Here is a 24,640-nt window from a genome sequence, read left to right on the forward strand (position 1 = left end):
GGCTAAAATGTTTAATTACAAATGAATACATTTGCAAAAGTAGAGAATTCCAAATTTGAAGACAGTAAAATCCATATGTTTTGAGTGGTGGAACAGATAGGTATAAAGATTATTGCCTACCAACTGAACATTTTTGCTATTGTTACATAACTTGTGCGTATTCAAAAAATATAAAACGATTTGCAAAACAAAAGTATTTATATACTGATGTGTGGGGGCGCTGTTCAGCAGGTAAAAACAAAAGAAAAGAAAAATGTTTGGATGAGGGCGCTGTACATATAGGTCAAATTCTGTGTCCACATGGAGGACAACATGTGTACAATAAGTACATGTGTGCTCACAAGAATGTCATATATACTATAAGAACTGAAGGCTTTAAAACAAATGTGGTAAGTAAGAGGGTAACAATATGGGTAGGTATTACTAGAGTGGAATTACTTGTAGAAGAAGGGTGAATTTTTAATACAGGACTCCACTGAGGTAAGTAAGAGTGAAAATTTAAGAAGGTTAATTAAAATGACAGAATATTGGATAGTAAACAATGTAGTTTGTAGACAGCAAATGCTCAGTGTTGGCAGTGATAACATTTAGCTTTGAAGCTTGGTACATGATGGTTGTCAAAATTAACCAGGTGAACTGTTTTAGTTACAATTTACTGTTGATTTCCATTAGGCTACTAGCACACTACCAAACTTGACCACTTACAATGTCCTATTGTATTCACACATAATCTTCATTTTTCAAAATAGAAACATTTTCTGGTTGGAAATTTACAGAATTAAATCAGCTCATCACCAAGATCAAAAACAAGATGGCTTCTCCACTATCAGTTGCTAGGATACCACATTTGTTGGGTTATCTTAAATACTACTCTCCAGTGAGCAATCCTCTTTATTACATGCTATGGAACAGTGTGAAGACTCGAAATATTTGGCCAAACATTCAAGTTTCCATGGATACCAGTGACCTAGAAAAGTTTACCTCGGTCGTCTGCACTGCTAATAACTATCATGATTCCCCTTTTGAAAAGTCATATTTTATCCACACAACAAATAACGAGAAACTAAAAACTTTACTAGAATGGCCTAATGTCATAGACTGGGAACGTGAAATGATAATGTTTGAAACTGTACCATTCTCAACATTTCTTGTTGTTGATGAAATGTGCCGGAAGAGAGGATATGAACTAGTATGCGAGGAAAAATGTCATCTGTTAACATTACAGGACATTAAGAAGGCAAGGGAGATAGCACAGACACAGTTACCTAACGGTTTACAACTTTGTAAATTGAAAACACATCATGCACCATTACTAGAGGAAAAATGGTGGACTGTCAATGAAACAGCGCCCCCTAAGTTCAGTGAGGCTTTACAACACTGTACGACATCAGCTGTGTATGATGAACGTAACAAAGTGTTTGCTTCTTGGGCAGTGTTGAAAGAATATGGTGACATTGGCTCAGTCTATACTCTACCACAATATAGGGGTAACAACTTGGGAAGCATCGTCACAGCAACTGTTGCCATGGAAATCATCAAATATGGAGAAACTCCCTATGTGATTGTGATAGATGGCAACACTTCATCGTATGGAATGATGGAAAGACTTGGTTTTCAGCCACACACTGACATGACAGCATGGTGGGTTTATCAAAAGACTGATAAATAAAGGGATAAAAATAACTAAAAATACTAAGAGATATTCTGAAGTTATCAAAGTCTAATAAAAAAAAACATAACCTATTTGCTATTTCAGATAACCATAACAGAACCATATATTATTGTTTATATGTGTGAGTGCAAGTCTGGGTATTCTGGGCTATTTCCACTTATGTCCATGGTGATTTCTTCTGAACTTTCACTCACTATGGTCAAGAGTGTAAGATCGTAGAGTACACCACAAGTACTCTTGTAATTAGCCTGGATACACAACACACATAGTGTTGACATATATGTATCACAGGTTACATGCACTGGTGTGCTTGCATACTAGTGGTATTTTCACTGCAATGCAATACCGAAAACATTATTGCATACCTGCATGCAAATGATATGCAAATGAGGACATGATCATTCACTACACACAAAATCGCACGATCGTACTGTATGATTTTTATGGAAATTTGCCGTTTCAAATAAACATGTAATAATAACAGAACCCCATGCCAAGTGAGTTCCAGTGTGGGTACTCAGGGGTATTTGCACACGTGATTGCAGTGTTTTGTGCAACACTTTCACAAGCATAGCGAGTGAAAGTACAAGGACAGAGAACACTGCAAGCACTCAAGCAAATATCCTGAGTGCACCACACTTGCACTCATGTGTCATTGTGTTCTGTCAAAGTATTTACCTGTTGTTGTCTCTTCTCCAATCTTCCCTTTGAATTACTGTTCTGTTGTAGTAACACATGGATTAGATTTTGATTTGCCTCCTACCAAACAAACAAACACATGGATTAAGTTTTGATTTGCCTCCTACCAAACAAACAAACACATGGATTAGATTTTGATTTGCCTCCTACCAAACAAACATAAACTAATGTTTGATTTGTGATTTCACACATCAATAATATGGTAATTTAGGTATTAAAGGGGCACAAGTTGAAATTGTATGTATTTAGGCATCATTGATTCTCCAGAACCAAAGTTTACAAAAATATTTATTTTTTTTCCTGAAGTCATGTTTCCCTTCAACACAAGTATGGTATAATCTATAACACGCAGGTACAATCATAACATAATTACCCATTTAGGATAAATAAAGTTATTGAATTGGAATGCATTTCTGTCATTTAGTTTTGATAATTAAGTGAATCTGCTGACAAAACTTACCACAACTTGGTTGAAATTCTGTATTTTATTGTACTTCTGTTCTAACATAGTCCTCTCCTGGACATTTCTCTGTGCTTTTTGTTCTAATTGTTCACAAATCTCTTCAAGATAAGTTGTTACTGCCCTCTCTGACACTAGTTGTATCTCACTCTCTAAAAGAGCCCTGGAGGAAAGTAATAACATTTACTCAGATACGTTTTTTTGTGTGTGTACAGAGAGTGTGTGTATGTGTGTGTGTGTGTGTGTGTGTGTGTGTGTGTGTGTGTAAGTATGTATGTATGTATGTATGTATGTATGTATGTATGTATGTATGTATGTATATGCATGTATGTATGTATGTATGTATGTATGTATGTATGTATGTATGTATGTATATGCATGTATGTATGTATGTATGTATGTATGTATGTATGTGTGTGTATGTATGTATGTATGTATGTATGTATGTATGTGTGTATGTAAGTATGTATGTATGTATGTATGTATGTATGTATGTATGTATGTATGTGTGTATGTATGTATGTATGTATGTATGTATGTATGTATGTATGCATGGATGTATGTATGCATGTATGTATGTATGTATGTATGTATGTATGTATGTATGTATGTATGTATGTATGTATGTATGTATGTATGTGTCTGTATGTATGTATGCATGCATGCATGTGTGTGTGTATGTATGTATGTATGTATGTATGTATGTATCTGCTTCTTTATATCTTTAACTTTCTCCTCAAAAATTGGAAACTGGAAACACCTGGGTAGACTTACTTTGCCATGTGAAAACCACCAGTCTGTTCAGAGTACAGTGTTGCTAACTGATCTATCACCTGGTTTTGCATTATTTCCAGTTTTTCTTGAGATTTCTGATTTTGTTGGTTATATTTCTCTTTTTCTACAAACTGTGCAATCAGGTCATTGTGTGAATCCTAACAATTAATAAAAATATATGATTGTGTAAATAAATTGTAAAGCTCCATCTTTAAAAAACAGTTCTAGTAGATATGTACACAAACGTGTAAACAAATATGTAAACAAATATAAACAAATATGTACACAAAAGTCTACAGTTATGCAAACAAATATGTAACCAACTATGTAAACAAATATGTACACAAGTATGTACCGGTAAATATGTAAACAATTATGTAAACAAATATCTACATAAATGTGCAAATAATTATGTCAACAAATATGTAAACTATGTAAACAAACATAAACTATGTAAATAAATATGTAAACAGCTATGTAAACAAATATATAAACTATGTAAACAAATATGTATCGAATATGCAAACAAATATGTAAACAATATGTAAACAAGCATGTGATGTACTAGTATATGTTACTTGCCAAATACCATTCCATATCTTGTGGCATGAGGTCCTGACCTCAAGCAGCAAGATGTGAAACAGTATTTGGCAAATAACATATTTATACGTCACCTGCGACTACGAATTCATTTTTGAATATCTAAAAAATACTATTTCATTTCAAAATGAAGTACCACTTCTGTGTTACACTGTTGAGCTTAGTATTGCACATCTCTCTGATCACTACTATGTGGTTGTTTACATCTCAGCCTCGAATCATTAACTTTAGTTACAATTCATTGGTTCTAAAACAAAGCAGGTAACTGGTGCATAAAACATATCAAGTGTTGTTAATCATACCTCTAACAGCTTATGAACAGTCTGCGACACATCTTGTGGGTTGGCTACATCTTTGAAATTACCTTTGTCATATTTAAACCTGCAATGAGTTAATTATCGGGTACAGTCTGAAAACTTATGACACAAAACATATCATGTACAGATACAAGAAAAAAACTTCACAATAAAGTTTGTATATCAGTGTTTTTGCTAAGGGCGGTAAGTAGGTAAAGTCTACTGGGTTCCTGTGTCATTTTACCAGGGTTCCCAAACAAAATTACCATGACTACATGTATATGGGGAAAACAGTGCTGTTTTTACCCCTTTCTCCCTTTTAGTCCAGTCAATCTAGCGGAAAAAATGGCCGAACCCAAACATAATTGCAACAGAAATAATTTTTAGTGCATCTTGCTCAGAATTTTATGCTGAATAACATATCAAAAGTCTAGAAAAATCTAAGTGGTGGAACATGGTCAAAAATGACGTTTCTTAATTAGCATAATTAGTGAAATAATAATATTCATGAGATATCATTTGTTCAAAAAACCTATGCAAGTAACATGTCTATGGGTAGTTCTGAAGGTGAGTAATTACTTAGGAGTCACTTTATGATCGTGCAACCATTCCCATAGAATTAATATTTGTATTTTTAATTACTTTAATTAAGGACACTGATTACTTGTAACGTACAATAACTATACATTTTTTGAACGCCCCTGTTAATTGTATGTCTCTCATTAGGTATTGGAGTATTGGAATCCCTTACTCTCATTATTAAATAACTCTTCCCTTGTTGGATAAATATGCATGCTAAACAACTGTTAATTAGTGTAATTAAGATGTAAAACAATACATTAGTAAGCATACGTGATATTTTTTGTTCAATAGTTATTGACGCTTGATTTTGAGTGAACATAACTTTTCATTCATCAAACCACTCCAAGGTAAGCTAAAGAATAGTTAAAGTTTCCTAATTAATTGATTAATTAATTAATTAATTAATTAATTATCGTCAAGATGTTGAGAAGTTTTTTCGATTTAAAGTATGCAAGTAATATGTCTTTCGATAGGTCTTAACCTTAAAAGTCAGATGAACATCATTATCAAATTGTCAAACCTGAGCGGGAGTACCATTCATGGGTTGTTGGTTTTATAAATACATGTATTCAACCTATTAGACATTGTGTAAGGAGAAGATTCTGTTTTCATTATGTGATTTTATATCACCGTGTGTCCAGATGAGCGTTCAAAAATGATGTAGCTACACCATAATTATACAACCTTGACGATGGCAGTATCTGAGATGCTGTACTCCTAGACCTTTTTGTCTTCTCCCCGATAGTTTTGATATCTCTCAGAGAAAGAAATGCCCCTTGATTCTATCAATATTCCGTCACTGTTTGTTTACATAGGATCGTCTCCATATCTATAAATATGTCTTCTTTGGGTGGGTTTACCAATGCTGCCCTTTGTCTTTCAATTAAGGCAGCACTGATTGACTTGTTTCTAGATCCTGTTTTACCACATACGTGCTATTATTAGTGGTACCGGTTTAGGAATAAGTTGTGATTATCTGCTTATCACAATTGGGTATTTTTGTAGTTTTCTTTATTTTCAGTCACTCTAAATGAACATATACTATATTTAAAAAGTACAATTTGTGTAGTATCAGTGTTTGTTATTTCTTGCGTTGTTGATACCTTTTGGTCTTTATGTTCAATTTGTTTAAAAGTGAAAAAAAACATGTTCACATTCTGTTCTGTCTCAAAACCTGCCAGTTGAAACTTTAATTTCTAACTATGAACTATGACATCCTATGAGTTATTGCATTACATTTTACAATTAAGTTTGGCTTTATTTACTAGTTATTACTTGGCATGTTCTACCCTTTATATTTCGTTTAAAGCTCGATTACTGACAACATGATCTTCAGTTTGTACATTGAACTGTACCTTGTTTTTAGTAAAAGATATCTTTTCATATCTAGATATAAATAAGCTTAAACTTGATATCTTTTGAATTCCGCGCTATGTAACACGGACACATATTACTCCTACAGACAAGTATTCCGATGAGTATTATACATTTGTAGATTTTGTTACATCCCCCTGTGAATTGTTTGAATTCAGCTGTTTTTATTTCAATGTTACAAAAATATAGATATCATCTTTGAAATGACATGAAAGGCAGCATTATAGGTCCATTTTTTTGCACATTACATGTATTATTACCACTGTACAAAACATAAGACGATTTTAGGTGATACAGGACATCAATAATTTATTTGGAGGGGGGCCTTCCTCTATTATTTCTGTACCATTACCAGTCATCTCAAAGTTACGTATCATTTTGAGTACAAATCTCACTTCATCTTTAAAATGAATTTATTTAATATTTGAATATGTTACGACCACAAACTAATTTTATCTTTGACCTGGAAAAGTCATTTTTACTAATTCTGCATACTGCGACATCTCAAATATAGTTAATAAAAAATTGGCAAATTTGGCTCAGAAGATGCCTTCTGTACAATGAGACAAGGAATTCTTGGAAAGAAACAAACTTTGGAGCTCCAAATCTATTTACGGGTGATCGCACGATGTCACAAAAGCTCAATAAAGTATAACTTCGTTCGTTTGGGTCTGGCATCAATGCGATTGCTGAACTTCATTCTTGCACTTCTAACCAAAGTTCGAAAACTTTCACAATCACGCCTTCAATGATAACTTCTATATTTATACTAAGATGTTCATAAGTTGATTAAAATTTACTTCTTATGTGATATACAACTGCTAGATTTCCAAAATAGTATTTAATGTGTTGTCCTAAATGGACAAAGTTCATTTATTGAGCTTGTGGGATATATTATGCGATTGTCCCTTAATCCTTGTACAAACAATGCTGATGATATCGTTTCAACAGATTTTTAACTCCTATTTTGTGTTTGAATATGACCTCTTCTATTAAGTTCTAAGCTTTCCACGATTGTATAACTCTATAAGGGGTCGTGTGATGCAGAATACTATAGGCGAAACGTAGACCAAAGCTAATTGTAAGCAAAATAAAATATAGCTACAATAAATCGCCTTTGTAATATTAATAGTCTGGCTGATAATGACTATTATAATTATTTCATTTTTCTTTTATTAGTTTTATCATCTAACTTTATTCATATTTTCTGTGTTTGTGTTTACATTGTTACATAATCATCACAACCGGGAACCTTTGTTCTAATTCCAGATGACAATGCTAATTCTTACGAAATGATATTTAAAATTATCAATACTTTTGTTTGGATATCAGGGGCTGGTAAATGTTGCGAAGTACTTTAGCTTCCCTCATTTTGTTTTCGATTTCTACAAAAATATATGGTATATTTGTTTAGATTTCATTTGATTAATTTTTATTCAATTTTGATTCCATTTTGTGAGGGTGATTTAATCATTTTTTATTTTATAATTTCTTATTCCCCGTAAAACACGTGCACAAGAACTAAGCATTTATCAACCATGCAGTGCCTGTTTTTTAAATGAAAATTATTTGGTTTCCAAAGAATCAGTGAGAATTTAAATCCTTTTAAAGTTTTGCCATTCAATTTTATGACAGGATTTTAAAAATGAAACAACTGAATTTGATAGCCTTCTTGACATGTCATTTGTTTCGAACAGAATTTTTACCGTATGTAATTCCTGTTATATCAGGCTAACCATTAAGTTTGACTAATTATTTGAGTCACTACATAAATGATTGCGGGCTAGATTGAATTGGAAGGCGATTGTCATGTCATTGTGGTAAATTGACACAAACAAGTGACTGATGATGTTACTTTCAAATTATATCAGTGTTGAAAGGGGTGTTTAATTAATTTATCTTTCTGCACTGTTAATAATAATATTTATAGAATTGAATCAGAAAGTTTGAAGATGGAAATGTGTTAAAAAAGAACAATATGATAAGAAAGAGATTGGCTGTTTAGTTTAGTTTAGTGATGAGAATGATGAGGGGAATGGACATCCCATAATACTTCCATGTCCTTGTCGACTCTCAGTATAAGTACATCTTGATCTTGTGTTCCTCCTAAGTTAACAACTTGATATCAGTGCGGTATGCGAGAACAATATGTACACATTAGTATACAGCGATACATTGGTATAAGAAGTACACAATGATCCAGTGATATAAGTAGTAACTTTTGCAACATTGTTGGTTAGATGCATAAAGATCATTATACCTATACTATTGGGTGGAAGTTTCAGGCAAGATGCAATTGTTAACATTTATTGCCTTGATTACTCTGTTGCAAAACTACAAAACAGAAATATGAGTTATCAGACTGTCTTTGATGATATTAAAAGGTCATTGTAGCCTATGGAATTTGTCATTTCAAGACCTTCCCAAAGACATATTACTTGCATGGGAGATTGATAAACCGTGTATATGCTAATTATGCTAATTACTAATTAATTAAGAATCTTTGATACATTTTACATGAAAAGTGTTTGATGATGACAAGCACGCTAAATTTATTTCCCACTGTACTGCAAATCAAATGATATATAACCTGCATACATTTGTGTTAAAATGTTATCAAATTTGAATATGCTGATTATAATTTTTCATAATTTACATATTAATTATGCTGATGAGATGTTGAATCATCATATGATGGTCCTAGTATGCTTTTTCACCCTTAGACCTATCCATAGACATGTTACTTGCCAGGTTTTATTGCGAAAACAGCATTTTAAGAATATAATATTCTCGCTAATTATGCTAATTAATAAAAACCTTATTTTCACCATGTTCCACCACTTAGATTTTTCTAGACTTTTGATATGTTGTTCAGCACAAAATTCTGAACAAGATGCACTAAAAATTATTTCTGTTGCAATTATGTTTGGGTCAAACCTTATTTTGACTGGACTATTTCTGTTACCAGGGTTTCCCAACTTGAGCAAAAACACTGGTGTGTAAATATATATAAAGAACATACACACACACACACACACACACACACACACACACACACACACACACACACAGTCACATGCATACCAGTGTCTCACACTTGTTACAAGAATGGAGATATATATAAAATCCAGGAACTTACTTGAGTAGTTCAATATCATTGTTGATATCAAGTCTTGCTGTGATTTCCTTTAGACTTGCACCTGATTGTATGGCGTTATCAGTCACTGCTAGTAATACCTTGCTAGCACTTTGTTCTCTGATAATATCCTACAAAATATACACATATTCTATGGTGTTATCAACCATTGCTAGTAGTACCTTGCTAGCACTTTGTTCTCTGATAATATCCTACAAAATATACACATATTCTATGACATTATCAGTCACTGCTAGTAGTAGTACCTTGCTAGCACTTTGTTCTCTGATAATATCCTACAAAATATACACATATTCTATGACATTATCAGTCACTGCTAGTAGTAGTACCTTGCTAGCACTTTGTTCTCTGATAATATCCTACGAAATATACACATATTCTATGACATTATCAGTCACTGCTAGTAGTAGTACCTTGTTAGCACTTTGTTCTCTGATAATATCCTATAAAATATACACATATTCTATGACATTATCAGTCACTGCTAGTAGTAGTACCTTGCTAGCACTTTGTTCTCTGATAATATCCTATAAAATATACACATATTCTATGGTGTTATCAACCATTGCTAGTAGTACCTTGCTAGCACTTTGTTCTCTGATAATATCCTACAAAATATACACATATTCTATGACATTATCAGTCACTGCTAGTAGTAGTACCTTGCTAGCACTTTGTTCTCTGATAATATCCTACAAAATATACACATATTCTATGACATTATCAGTCACTGCTAGTAGTAGTACCTTGCTAGCACTTTGTTCTCTGATAATATCCTACGAAATATACACATATTCTATGACATTATCAGTCACTGCTAGTAGTAGTACCTTGTTAGCACTTTGTTCTCTGATAATATCCTACAAAATATACACATATTCTATGACATTATCAGTCACTGCTAGTAGTAGTACCTTGTTAGCACTCTTTTCTCTGATAATATCTACAAAATACACAGATTCTATGGTGTTATCAGTCACTGTTAGGAGTACCTTGCAAGCACTCTTTTCTCTGATAATATCTACAAAATACACAGCTATATTTGTTATCAACCACTTTGTTCTCTCCTACTAAAAAATACATAATCTACACAAGCTTTAGTTATTATCAGTCGACTCATTTAGTATCCCACTTTCTCATTATATCCTACAAAACACACAGACTATATTGCGGTATTTCACCATCACTTTCCTTTATATGCAATATTGAGTGTAAAAGTGCCAAGATATACAATTAATTCAATAGGGAACTTGCAAACCCGCCATGTTGAATGTTGCATTATGGGAAATGTGATAATAAATACTAATGAATTAGCATTGTAAACAATATTACATTGTTTATAACCAGGAATGATCAATTCATAGTCACCCTGATCTTTGTGGGAGGTTAATTTTATCAGTAGCTCCAGATTAGGTATTACAATAACCACAGATGATCCCATAGTCCTTTGCGTCTGAGCATGCTCAGTTTGGATTGCAAGTTCCCTATTCTTCTTGATGTGAAATTGTAACAATACAATTTCTTACCTCTATTTTTGTCCATAAAAAGTGTCTTTTCTTTTGTCTGCAGCAAGAGATGATTGACATAAAATATTATATTAATGCATACGTATGATACCAACCATCTGTGTGTAGTTATAGACCCTAGACTGGCCAACAATTCAAGAAAGGCAGTTAAACATTTCACCAAACTTGTTAACAAATGTCTCAGAAACAAAGTTCCATCCTATATTTCAGATCTATTGACTACAAACTCCTCAATTCATTCGCACAATACTAGAAGCAATTACCATATCCCAAATGCGCATAATAGATCTTTTGCATATAGGGCATCCATTGTTGCCAACAATAGAATCAAATAGCTTTATGTGTTTTTTATGTGTCATTGTATATTTTATTTTCCACCTTACTGTTTTTATTGTATGTGTTCTGCTTTATGTACATTTATATATTTTTTCTTTTAACATCTGCATGAAAACACATTTATGGATGCAGTGTTTTAAATAAATAAAATAAAAATAAGTAAATAAAAGTATAAATAAAATAAAAATAAGTAAATAAAAGTATAGGGTCTGTGGTTTAGTGTGATTTGAATAAACTTTTCACAATGCTTATCACACAGTGGACAGCCAATTTATAGGCAATGTGTGGACTACAGATAACACTGGCAGGTTATCATCATTATTACATGATTACTATAACTTACATAATAGAATGATCAGCAAACTGTCCTTTTATTAATTGGTGATGAAAAGATCCAATAGCTTCACACGCTTCTCTAACATTTCTCTGAATGTACAATATCAGTAATTATTACATATATAATAGAGATTATGTGCACCGGTGCATACACATACTACATTATTGCATACCTGCATGTAAATGATATGCAAATGAGAGTATGGCTGTTCGTTGCACACATAAGCACCTGATTGAACATGAACAAGAAAAGTATGCAAATTCGCTGTTTTGGATAAACATATGCAATAATAACAACATTATGGCATGATGTGTAAGAGGGACACTGAGACCTCTTGTACGACACATAACTAAAGTGTTTCAGCTACTTCCCCCATTCACTTAGAAGGTCATATCAGGTGTAAAATAACCATGTTTAATTATCAGTCCAATAGTGGTCACTTTAATTGTACTCAGTAAATTGATTTTTATCTTATGCCATATGTCAGGAGATCCCACGTGAACCATTTCATCCATAGCAGCCATGTGAGGGTGGTCAAGCTGAAACTGCCAAATGCTTAACAACACTATTGTTCTCAATGTCATCACACATGGCCATGGCGAAAGCTTGATCATGTTTGACAACCATTGTTGAAATGATATGAGCGAGTAAGATATCAATATTGCAATCTCTGCAATGAGACGTACAAAAATGTCAGCCAGCAGACGAAACCCAGCTGTGTCACAATTAGAATATATAGACAACATTTTATTGACACTTCCATACACTGATAGCCATCAGCTAGGGTCTCTATCCTTCCCAATGAGTAAACAATGTCGACAGATAGATTACATTTAGAGTGACCACATACTTAGTCTGTAAGATACGCCATGAAGGGGCGCCCTCAAACGTCAGGCAACCCCTAACAGAGAGGTCGGTGAGGGCGAAACGTCACAACATATCTTACAGTCTACCACATACTGAGCTGATATACTATTACATTGTTATTTTACACCTGATATGATTATGAACATTAAAGTGAATGGAGCAAGTAGTTGAAACACTTCAGTTATCTTTTTTACATGTTGTAATTAGGACTTATACCCAACCAAGGTAATGGTCGCTGATTTTGTAGCTAATCAAGTAGGTACACTGAATTACAAATATATTGCAATTCTTTATATAACTTATTATACTTCAGGTCAGGGGTGAACAAATCCACTGGTCCTGGGTCCGGTACTAGCGATTTGTTTGGGTGGACCACTATTTTACCTTGTCTAGTCCATCGGACCAATACATTACTGTTATTAACTACGTTAAAAAGTTGTCTGATATACAGATTCATAGGTAAGATTTAATCTTTCACATAAGCGGGACCACTATTTCTTTCAGCAAGACCAAGATTTTTTAAGGCACTGGTCCGGGGACCACCAGTTCACAAAATGATTTGTTCACCCCTGCATGTTGTATAATACATAAATTTGGACAGTGATGATAGATGAGACAACTGGTTCCAATATAACTATTTAATAACTTAATTATTCAAACATTTTAAAGTTGTTGAATTCATGAGATTTGGGTTTTCATTTTGGGATTTTAATTTATAGAACTTTACTATGTTTTTCTACTTAAAATATCAATGTGAAATAACACATGTCAAGTAATCGTTTGTAACTCAACAAACTGCAAAAGATTTGTAAAAAAATGTGTCAAATATTTGTTATTAAGTGTACAATAAACTTTTTGCAGCTTTTTGCAAATTACGAATACATAATTGGTATATGTTGCTTTACATTATTTTTACAATTACAAAATGGTAGTAAAGTTATTTTACTTAATTAACTATTCTTTATTAATTAAAAGATAATAATTAATTTGATGATCCATTTAGTACTAATTTGTAAACATTCGTTTTGTACCAACCAAATAGAAATTGTAAACTTAGATTTTGTTTTGTACCATCCAAATAGAAATTGTAAACTTAGATTTTGTTTTGTACCATCCAAAGAGAAATTGTAAACTTAGATTTTGTTTTGTACCATCCAAATAGAAATTGTAAACTTAGATTTGTTCATTTTGTACCATCCAAATAGAAATTGTAAACTTAGATTTTGTTTTGTACCATCCAAATAGAAATTGTAAACTTAGATTTTGTTTTGTACCATCCAAATAGAAATTGTAAACTTAGATTTTGTTTTGTACCATCCAAGTAGAAATTGTCAACTTAGATTTTGTTTTGTACCATCCAAATAGAAATTGTAAACTTAGATTTGTTCATTTTGTACCATCCAAATAGAAATTGTAAACTTAGATTTTGTTTTGTACCATCCAAATAGAAATTGTCAACTTAGATTTTGTTTTGTACCATCCAAGTAGAAATTGTCAACTTAGATTTTGTTTTGTACCATCCAAATAGAAATTGTCAACTTAGATTTGTTCATTTTGTACCATCCAAATAGAAATTGTAAACTTAGATTTTGTTTTGTACCATCCAAATAGAAATTGTAAACTTAGATTTTGTTTTGTACCATCCAAATAGAAATTGTCAACTTAGATTTTGTTTTGTACCATCCAAATAGAAATTGTAAACTTAGATTTTGTTTTGTACCATCCAAATAGAAATTGTAAACTTAGATTTTGTTTTGTACCATCCAAATAGAAATTGTAAACTTAGATTTTGTTTTGTACCATCCAAATAGAAATTGTAAACTTAGATTTTGTTTTGTACCATCCAAATAGAAATTGTCAACTTAGATTTGTTCATTTTGTACCATCCAAATAGAAATTGTCAACTTAGATTTTGTTTTGTACCATCCAAATAGAAATACTGTAAATACACTTACTCCACAGGCCGTTTCTAATGCAACATCCTCACTATCCGTACTACCATCTCTTTGTTTATTGAAGTAGAATGTGTCAGTGTATCCACTGCTGTAAAGATAATAAAATGAATGAATGAATGAATGAATGAATGAATGAATGAATGAATAAATAAATAAATGAAATTTATTTTACCTGATTACAAAAATAAGCTACACTTTCAAAGAAAATACATATGATCCAAATATACAAAATGAATACAAAAGAAATACATAATTATTATCTGCTGTGGACCATCAAAATAGTTCAGTAGAACTAGTCTTGTCCATGGCCATTCTCGCAAACCAGAGCTGTTATTTTTTCCACTACACTTCCAGTGGAGCGGCTTCTTAAGAACGATGCTGTAAAACAGGCCGTGGTTTGTGACGATGGTCCATGGCATGTATATTTTTCTACATTTCATATCGATAATAACTTTGTTTTTAAGTATACTGTATCCACTGCTGTAAAGATAATACTAACATTATCAGAAAGAAGCAGGGTATAGTAAGAACTAGCAGTTTTAATATACACTTATTACCTGGCTATGAGGGCACTAATAAATGTCTATGACCACAAGACACCACCCTACTGTGTGTAATATTAGTGTAAACATTGAATGAGGTTAAATGTGTGGGAACGTGAGGAAAACTTACTATCAGAGACACCACCCTACTGTGTGTAATTTTAGTGTAAACATTGAATGAGGTTAAATGTGTGGGAACGTGAGGAAAACTTGCTATAAAAGACACCACCCTACTGTGTGTAATATTAGTGTAAACATTGAATGAGGTTAAATGTGTGGGAACATGAGGAAAACTTACTATCAGAGACACCACCCTACTGTGTGTAATATTAGTGTAAACATTGAATGAGGTTAAATGTGTGGGAACGTGAGGAAAACTTACTATCAGAGACACCACCCTACTGTGTGTAATATTAGTGTAAACATTGAATGAGGTTAAATGTGTGGGAACGTGAGGAAAACTTACTATCAGAGACACCACCCTACTGTGAGTGTAATTACAGACAGTATCATGTGCTAACTTATATCAGTATATTGCAGCAATAGTAAGTTTGCATAGTTTGCTTAATTTGCATAGTTTGCTTAATTTGCAGAATTTGCTTAATTTGCAGAATTTGCTTAATTTGCAGAATTTGCTTAATTTGCATAGTTTGCTTAATTTGCATAGTTTGCATAGTTTGCTTAATTTGCATAGTTTGCTTAATTTGCAGAATTTGCTTAATTTGCAGAATTTGCTTAATTTGCATAGTTTGCTTAATTTGCAGAATTTGCTTAATTTGCATAGTTTGCTTAATTTGCAGAATTTGCTTAATTTGCATAGTTTGCTTAATTTGCATAGTTTGCTTAATTCACACATTACTAGTATCACTTTAATACCTGGTCTTTTTCTTGTACTCTGTCACCATATCTTCAATCTGTCGTTGTCGTTAGTAACCATGTCTTCAATCTACCACTTACCTGGTCTGTTTCTTGTACTCTGTCACCATATCTTCAATCTGTCGTTGTCGTTAGTAACCATGTCTTCAATCTATCACTTACCTGGTCTGTTTCTTGTACTTAGTCTTCAATCTGTCACTTACCTGGTCTTTTTCTTGTACTTAGTCTTTCAATCTGTCACTTACCTGGTCTGTTTCTTGTACTTAGTCTTCAATCTGTCACTTACCTGGTCTTTTTCTTGTACTTAGTCTTTCAATCTGTCACTTACCTGGTCTGTTTCTTGTACTTAGTCTTCAATCTGTCACTTACCTGGTCTTTTTCTTGTACTTAGTCTTCAATCTGTCACTTACCTGGTCTTTTTCTTGTACTTAGTCTTTCAATCTGTCACTTACCTGGTCCGTTTCTTGTACTTAGTCTTTCAATCTGTCACTTACCTGGTCCGTTTCTTGTACTTAGTCTTTCAATCTGTCACTTACCTGGTCCGTTTCTTGTACTTAGTCTTTCAATCTGTCACTTACCTGGTCCGTTTCTTGTACTTAGTCTTTCAATCTGTCACTTACCTGGTCCGTTTCTTGTACTTAGTCTTTCAATCTGTCACTTACCTGGTCCATTTCTTGTACTTAGTCACTATGTCTTCAATCTATCACTTACCTGGTCCATTTCTTGTACTTAGTCTTCAATCTATCACTTACCTGGTCCGTTTCTTGTACTTAGTCTTTCAATCTATCACTTACCTGGTCCATTTCTTGTACTTAGTCACTATGTCTTCAATCTATCACTTACCTGGTCCATTTCTTGTACTTAGTCACTATGTCTTCAATCTATCACTTACCTGGTCCATTTCTTGTACTTAGTCACTATGTCTTCAATCTATCACTTACCTGGTCTGTTTCTTGTACTTAGTCACTATGTCTTCAATCTATCACTTACCTGGTCTGTTTCTTGTACTTAGTCACTATGTCTTCAATCTATCACTTACCTGGTCTGTTTCTTGTACTTAGTCTTCAATCTATCACTTACCTGGTCTGTTTCTTGTACTTAGTCTTTCAATCTGTCACTTACCTGGTCTGTTTCTTGTACTTAGTCTTCAATCTATCACTTACCTGGTCCGTTTCTTGTACTTAGTCTTCAATCTATCACTTACCTGGTCCGTTTCTTGTACTTAGTCTTCAATCTATCACTTACCTGGTCCGTTTCTTGTACTTAGTCTTTCAATCTATCACTTACCTGGTCCATTTCTTGTACTTAGTCACTATGTCTTCAATCTATCACTTACCTGGTCCATTTCTTGTACTTAGTCACTATGTCTTCAATCTATCACTTACCTGGTCCATTTCTTGTACTTAGTCACTATGTCTTCAATCTATCACTTACCTGGTCTGTTTCTTGTACTTAGTCACTATGTCTTCAATCTATCACTTACCTGGTCTTTTTCTTGTACTTAGTCTTCAATCTATCACTTACCTGGTCTTTTTCTTGTACTTAGTCTTCAATCTATCACTTACCTGGTCCGTTTCTTGTACTTAGTCTTCAACCTATCACATACCTGGTCTGTTTCTTGTACTTAGTCTTTCAACCTATCACATACCTGGTCTGTTTCTTGTACTTAGTCTTTCAATCTGTCACTTACCTGGTCCGTTTCTTGTACTTAGTCTTCAATCTATCACTTACCTGGTCCGTTTCTTGTACTTAGTCTTTCAATCTATCACTTACCTGGTCTGTTTCTTGTACTTAGTCTTTCAATCTGTCACTTACCTGGTCCGTTTCTTGTACTTAGTCTTTCAATCTGTCACTTACCTGGTCCGTTTCTTGTACTTAGTCTTCAATCTATCACTTACCTGGTCCGTTTCTTGTACTTAGTCTTTCAATCTATCACTTACCTGGTCCGTTTCTTGTACTTAGTCACTATGTCTTCAATCTGTCACTTACCTGGTCTTTTTCTTGTACTTAGTCACTATGTCTTCAATCTATCACTTACCTGGTCCATTTCTTGTACTTAGTCACTATGTCTTCAATCTGTCACTTACCTGGTCTTTTTCTTGTACTTAGTCACTATGTCTTCAATCTATCACTTACCTGGTCCATTTCTTGTACTTAGTAACTATGTCTTCAATCTGTCACTTACCTGGTCCGTTTCTTGTACTTAGTCACTATGTCTTCAATCTTTCACTTACCTGGTCTGTTTCTTGTACTTAGTCACTATGTCTTCAATCTGTCACTTACCTGGTCTTTTTCTTGTACTTAGTCACTATGTCTTCAATCTATCACTTACCTGGTCCATTTCTTGTACTTAGTCACTATGTCTTCAATCTATCACTTACCTGGTCCGTTTCTTGTACTTAGTCACTATGTCTTCAATCTATCACTTACCTGGTCCGTTTCTTGTACTTAGTCACTATGTCTTCAATCTGTTTGTGGTAAGCATCACGTTTCTCAATGCCAGCCTTACACTGAGTGGAGTATGCTGACAGTAAAGTATCCCTATGTCTCATTTCATTCACAGTCTGACAGGACTTCTGGTATTCTTTCTCTACAACACAAAACATAACAACCATTATACGTCACCTGTCACCAATCTCGCATTCTGATTGGTCAAGAGCCCTGCAGATACACAGGCGTATTTTTCACCAACAGCCGTATTTTTGCTTGTTGTATCACGTGATCACTGGACGTCCCCTTGTAAACAAACCGAGCAGACAACTAGAAATACAGCTATTACCAATATTTCCAAATTTATTGTATGAAATATCATCGTTGTATACATTGTAACAAGTCTTTGAACTGTATGTTTTGTGTCAGAGGGAAACTGTCAAAAATTCCATGCAGAACAGCGATAGTCCAGCTAGATATGGCGAACGCACGGTCGTCACGCGATCATGAACATGAATTCCTAAATTTATGAAGGATATCAAAATTACCACCACAGAGGGTGCAATTTTTGCTTAACTAGAACAAAGTACTAGTATATCACGAACATTTCTGTACATTTAATGGAATACAGTACACAAAACAAAGACGCACTCATTTTTCTGCTGAAGGTTATAAGTTTGAATATATCTTTGAGTGATATGCAAATAGTAAACATTATGCCATACTACTGAGCAAACGCGCACTCTGATTGGATGATAAAGTTAAGGCTGAGATGTAAACAACCACACTGCAGTCATTAGAGAAGTATGTGATACTACGCTCAACAGTATAACGCGGAAGTTATTTTGTTTTAAAATGAAACAGCATTTTTAGACATTCAAAAATTGAATTTCGTAGTCGCAGGTGATGTATAAGTATGTTATTTGCCAAAAACGGTTCCACATCCTGCTGCTCGAGGTAATTTTTCCCGTATAACGGCTCGCCTCCGGCTCTCCGTTATTACCGGAAAAATTACCTCTTGCAGCAAGATATGGAACAGTATTCGGCAAATAACATGTACTAATACCATGCATGAGCTACGTTCAACGAAATATATGGAATATATACTCTGGTCTTCTACATTGCAACAACATGCATCTATGTCAAGACAACACATGTCTACATCACTGGTTCTGCTGTGTTCAAAATACGAATCAAAACGCTCAAAATTTCCCATTACTTTCCCCCATTTTTTAAATATTACTGGCGATGGTATAATTATATTATTCCCAAATATTTGTCTTCATTCAGCTGGAAAATACAAGTGACCTAAGGGTTTGTCACTACTCATCTCGCGACTCGTTGTGACAAGGGCCCCTTAGGTCACTCAAATTTTCCTTGGCTGAACGAAGAATACTATCTAAGTATTAACAACACAACACAATCTGAACTTTTGTAGTGTTTGAATATGTATATTTTGTACATATTGCTCGGTCAATGTATTAGTTAAGTTTTTGGAAGCATTGGCACTAACACAGGGAGGAATATCTATAATTTACATTATCAATCAACATTTCCCCCTTACCTCATATCATTGTAATAAATTTAATATTAATCTTCCCAGCTAACTTTGACCTCTGTTGACTCTGATGTATCGACCAATAGAAATCTTACTAATTCACTTTGATCTCTGTTGACTCTGATGTATTGACCAATAGAAATCTTACAAATTCACTTTGATCTCTGTTGACTCTGAAGTATCGACCAATAGAAATCTTACTAATTCACTTTGACCTCTGTTGACTCTGATGCATTGACCAATAGAAATCTTAATAGTTCATTTCAACCTCTCTTGACTCTGATGCATTGACTAATTGCAACCTTGCTCACATCATGGGCTACCATAATTTGTATCTGGTGGCCCACTTAGGCTACCACTGATTATGTGATGATTTAAAGGATGGAAGATTTACAGACATAAGTATTTAATATATATTTCCAATAATTCCTCTATTCTCTAGTTCTCTTTCAGTTCGGGAATATGGGACTACTGGTCACCATTCTTGGACTACCACATTCTGAAAGTGGTAGCCCACTAGGACTACCAAAGAAAAAGTTAATTTCAAGCCCTGGGATATAAAAAGCTACATTGTTGCAATACACTAATTAAGATGTAGACATTAAAACAATAGAAAAGCAAACTGACCTGTTTTCATAATTTCTCTCTCAAGTCTTTCAACTTCTCCTTCCAGAACATTAACATGTCTCTCTGACACATTCAACTCTGCCTCTAATTCCCTCTTCCGTTGTAACATGTCTTCTCTGTCCTTGGAAAACTCTCCTTTTCCATGTCTGGGAAGCCATCCCAGTTAAGGTAAAAAAAAAATCCATGAAATTTGACCATTTTATGACTTAAAGGCTTAACATCGCTCCAGGAAATAAAAGTTTCATAAACTTTGGGTTCTTGAGAGCCATTTCATAATTTCACATCACGTAAATCTTGCTTGATGTCTAGAAACACCAAACTGAACCTCTTTTTCACCTATACTGATCTAGCTGTTGTACACCATTGCCTCATAGGACTTGGGCAGACAATGGGCTCTTGTCACTGCTATTGTCTCTTCTGAGACATATGACAATAGCCCATTGTAGTACACATCTGATGATGTTGATGAGACATCTGTGAAAATTTTGGATTCACTCTAAGAAATTGTATGACTGTGAGTAGAAATTTTCATTTGTATAGTAAGATATAGTTAAGTTTAATGAAGGCAATATATTTGTAAGTAAAGGATACATGGCTAGGTTACCTTGTATTTTCTGAACTGTTTGTCTAGAATGTACATTGTTTAGTACAAATTTCCAAATATTTATCATGTTACCACGACAAACCCTGAAACAATAAACAATAAACAAAAATTGATTAATATAATTCATGACAATACATATTATACCATGTATGAGAAAGGTTCAACAAAAAAATATGAAATATTGATTCTGGTCATTCTATGTACATAGAGGGCACACTGTTCCCAAATCTTTGACCACTGTAGTTACCATGACAACTTATACACCTATCTTATCATCCACCAATCTTGAAAAAATCATAAATTCATATCTTACCTTTCTAAATCTTCAGCCACTGGTAGCTGTTGCCCTGGCAACTTCTGTACACCCATCTCCTCTACAACCCATTTTGATAAGCATTTAGCTATTTGGTCAGGACCTGCATTGGCTATCCCATTACAGCTATTATCACTGTTTGTTGTCTCTTTCCTCCTCTGATGTTTACTCATTATCTTGAAATATATGCGGCAGTCCAATCTGGTAATGTTTCTGTAAGTCTAATGTATTTAGGGGAGAGATAATATTAAAATAGTTCAATGTACGATAACAAACTAAATCCTTTTACTTTGGGGTGGGGGTGGGGGTGGGGGTTTGAACTGTTTTAGTTCTCATCTACAAAAATGCTTTTACTTTTAATGGATCTGTCTGTACCCCTAAATACAAATATTTGTAAAAACAAAATGTCTTCAAATTGAGAAGCGGAAGAAATTTCGCTATAGTAAATGCATGGCATAGAACTTTCCAATACATTGTACTATCACTTTGGTAGGGAACCCCAGTATGATGACTCGGGAACTCAGGTAGATTTTACCATGGCTGTATTAATGATACAATAACATCCATGATTTTACTACAATGTACTTTAGTACTTACCACACAAAAACACTGTGCACAATGCTACATGGCTTTCAATGGGAACCACTGAAACATTACAGAACCTAACTCCGCTCCGACTATGGGGGTAGAAATGACAGTGATTCTATTCATGCTGCTAAGTATAACAACTCTCTCAAAACACTTCTCCACCCAGTTAACTTACAAGAACTGCAAAACTAGAGACAATCACAAACTGTACACATTTACAACGTTGTAACTCATATTATTACACCAGTACCGGACTGATCAGGTCATAACTGTCATAACGGGAGAAAACTAATACTCTATCGTCTCATACAAGGCCATGCAAACGTTGGGTCGACATCAACATGACGGATCGACTTCTCAGATGAGAACTACCCCATTCAGCACATCGTTACTCAGCTCCGTCTGCAAGCAGAACTGAGACCATGGATGTCCATGATATTGATAAGACCAAAACAAAACAAAATCGATAGGGTCTTGCACTGAATTTTTAATCGTAGTCTTCAACTTTTTTCAAAATTGTCGTCTTTTCAAATCACTATGAAGCGTCTTGGAATGTGTCGCTATGATGTAAAACTTAGACAGAATACTTACAGAAAGATTACATTCGGGTGCAAAATTGAAATAACACCATTTTCATCAAACCATCTCTCGCCTCCTGAACGTTTTCGAGTTTACCGCCGTTTGTTTGTTTGTAAGACATTTCCTCTAACATGTCAGCCGCCAAGTAAATAGCGCCCTCTCCAGCGTTTTGACAATCCGATTACTCACAGCGAAAGAATCTTGGCATCAATGATGATATCATCAAAATGGGCGGTCCTACACATAATATATGTACACATGACGTCACGTATTCCATATTTGGAAGTTAGGATGACGAAGACTTAATAAGCGATCGCATGTCGGACTGTCCGAAAAAGTCAGACAGCGATCGAGACATGTCTGCTGACCCCGTCTCACGGAGTTCCTTCGGATTGTCTCGCCAGTAGAATCTGTCGTGTTTGGAGTTTGTTTTATCCTTGTAACTGTCGTGAGAAATTGATGATACAGGTGTGATCAGTGGATATGCGATGAAATAAACAAACTTTAATGTCTATGTGGTACGTAACTGAGTGGTCAGTTTAAAAAGACCAAAAAACAATTCGATAATTCAATTCAGTATTTTCAACATTACCTGATGTCAAATGTAATGAAATATCCGAAAACCTTACCACGATTTTGAACCATTCACATACATTTCAAGTTTAAGTTAAGTTTAAGTTCAGGAACACAGTATACTAGTGTTGACACTTTTTCGGGAAAGGGGTGTCAAAAGTTGTAAACTTTCGTATGGTGTGTCTCTTATTATACCTGCTAGTGTGAAATGAATATATTGTAGGTAGCCTCTAGCAGAGAATTGAATAAACTTACGTAGAACATAGTTATCCAATATCATTTGATTGATCTTAGTCGATATTAAAAAGCAAAAGAGTTGAATTTGACTCACTTGTATTTTGTTTTCGTCTGAAAAGACAGCATAATCATGGACGACACGACAAGAGTCTGTGATAATCGTTTAGCTTGAGGGACAATTGTTCGTAATTTACTTCAATATGAATCAATTATTTGATCAACATCTAAAAAAATGTTAATTGAAGAAAATAGAATTTAACAATTTTTTAACACGTTGTCTTGTTACATGTTTCCTTCCCATGTTCCTCATATTTGAAGCGGTTATCAAGTTCTTTCACTTGTTTCACGAAAACAAATTTCAAAAACGTTTTAGTTAACTTGGAAAAAAGTACCTGGAGAGGGAATTGCCTTGAAACCTGCTTTTAAAAAGAAAAAAAAAACTAAATACGAGTTTAGTTTTTTACAATCCGCATTGGACAGTTTATACATACTAGTAAAATGCTTTGGGACGTGCAACTTGTGACGAAGTACGGTAGTGCGACTTACTAGCCGTTCGTGGCCATGTTCGTGAGTTGGCGGTAAAAGACAGACAAACCCTGCACCGTGTTTTCCTATTCATTCATAAAATGCACGGTAGCTTATAAAACTACTATTGTAAATTGTTACTAGACTAGTAGTAGACAGAAATGAGGCAGACGTCTGACTGGGACATAGTAACAGTAGTACTACTAGACAGTCCAGAATGTGACTGCGACGACCAGTTTGTTGCCAGAGAGGTCAGCAGACAACTTGTCTGGATTCAACACTGGCGAATTTCTACCAAAATAATCCGTTTACGCCCACATGTCTCGTTCTCAATGCGCATTAGACATGAACCGATGTCTAGATTTCATGGTTTGTTTACTGGTCACTGCTCCAAACAATTTCGCCAAATTTTACTCCAGGAACGTAATCTGTCCGCCCACACACTTTTTAACAATACAGATAAGCCTGTTTAGTGTGCGCATGCGCCGCTAACTAGACCAGGTCATCTAAACAGATTACGACTACACTGAAGTATTTGTTCGATTTTTCGCTT

The 24,640-nt window shown here is 34.2% G+C and overlaps 2 protein-coding genes across 2 annotated transcripts in view; one reads left to right on the forward strand and one right to left on the reverse strand.

Moving 5' to 3' along the window:
- Positions 1-22,856, reverse strand: part of LOC144440346 (HAUS augmin-like complex subunit 5) — a 50,369-nt gene extending 27,513 nt beyond the window's left edge. Inside the window, exons 1-13 of the mRNA XM_078129708.1 lie at positions 22,765-22,856; positions 21,586-21,806; positions 21,260-21,355; positions 20,669-20,814; positions 18,484-18,643; positions 14,636-14,723; positions 11,820-11,902; positions 11,141-11,177; positions 9,597-9,724; positions 4,508-4,586; positions 3,606-3,763; positions 2,832-2,994; positions 2,351-2,431 (exon numbers count right to left, since the gene is read on the reverse strand). Of these exons, the coding sequence (XP_077985834.1) occupies positions 2,351-2,431; positions 2,832-2,994; positions 3,606-3,763; positions 4,508-4,586; positions 9,597-9,724; positions 11,141-11,177; positions 11,820-11,902; positions 14,636-14,723; positions 18,484-18,643; positions 20,669-20,814; positions 21,260-21,355; positions 21,586-21,758 (1,392 nt within the window). The 5' untranslated portion in view covers positions 21,759-21,806; positions 22,765-22,856. The remainder of the gene's footprint in view (positions 1-2,350; positions 2,432-2,831; positions 2,995-3,605; positions 3,764-4,507; positions 4,587-9,596; positions 9,725-11,140; positions 11,178-11,819; positions 11,903-14,635; positions 14,724-18,483; positions 18,644-20,668; positions 20,815-21,259; positions 21,356-21,585; positions 21,807-22,764) is intronic.
- LOC144440417 (uncharacterized) lies at positions 812-1,669 on the forward strand. The gene has a single exon (XM_078129789.1). The coding sequence runs from the start codon at positions 812-814 to the stop codon at positions 1,667-1,669; it is 858 nt and encodes a 285-aa protein (XP_077985915.1).
- Positions 22,857-24,640: the final 1,784 nt, after the last annotated feature.

Source organism: Glandiceps talaboti, chromosome 9 (assembly GCF_964340395.1).
Source record: "Glandiceps talaboti chromosome 9, keGlaTala1.1, whole genome shotgun sequence".
Classification (NCBI taxonomy): Eukaryota; Metazoa; Hemichordata; class Enteropneusta; family Spengelidae; genus Glandiceps; species Glandiceps talaboti.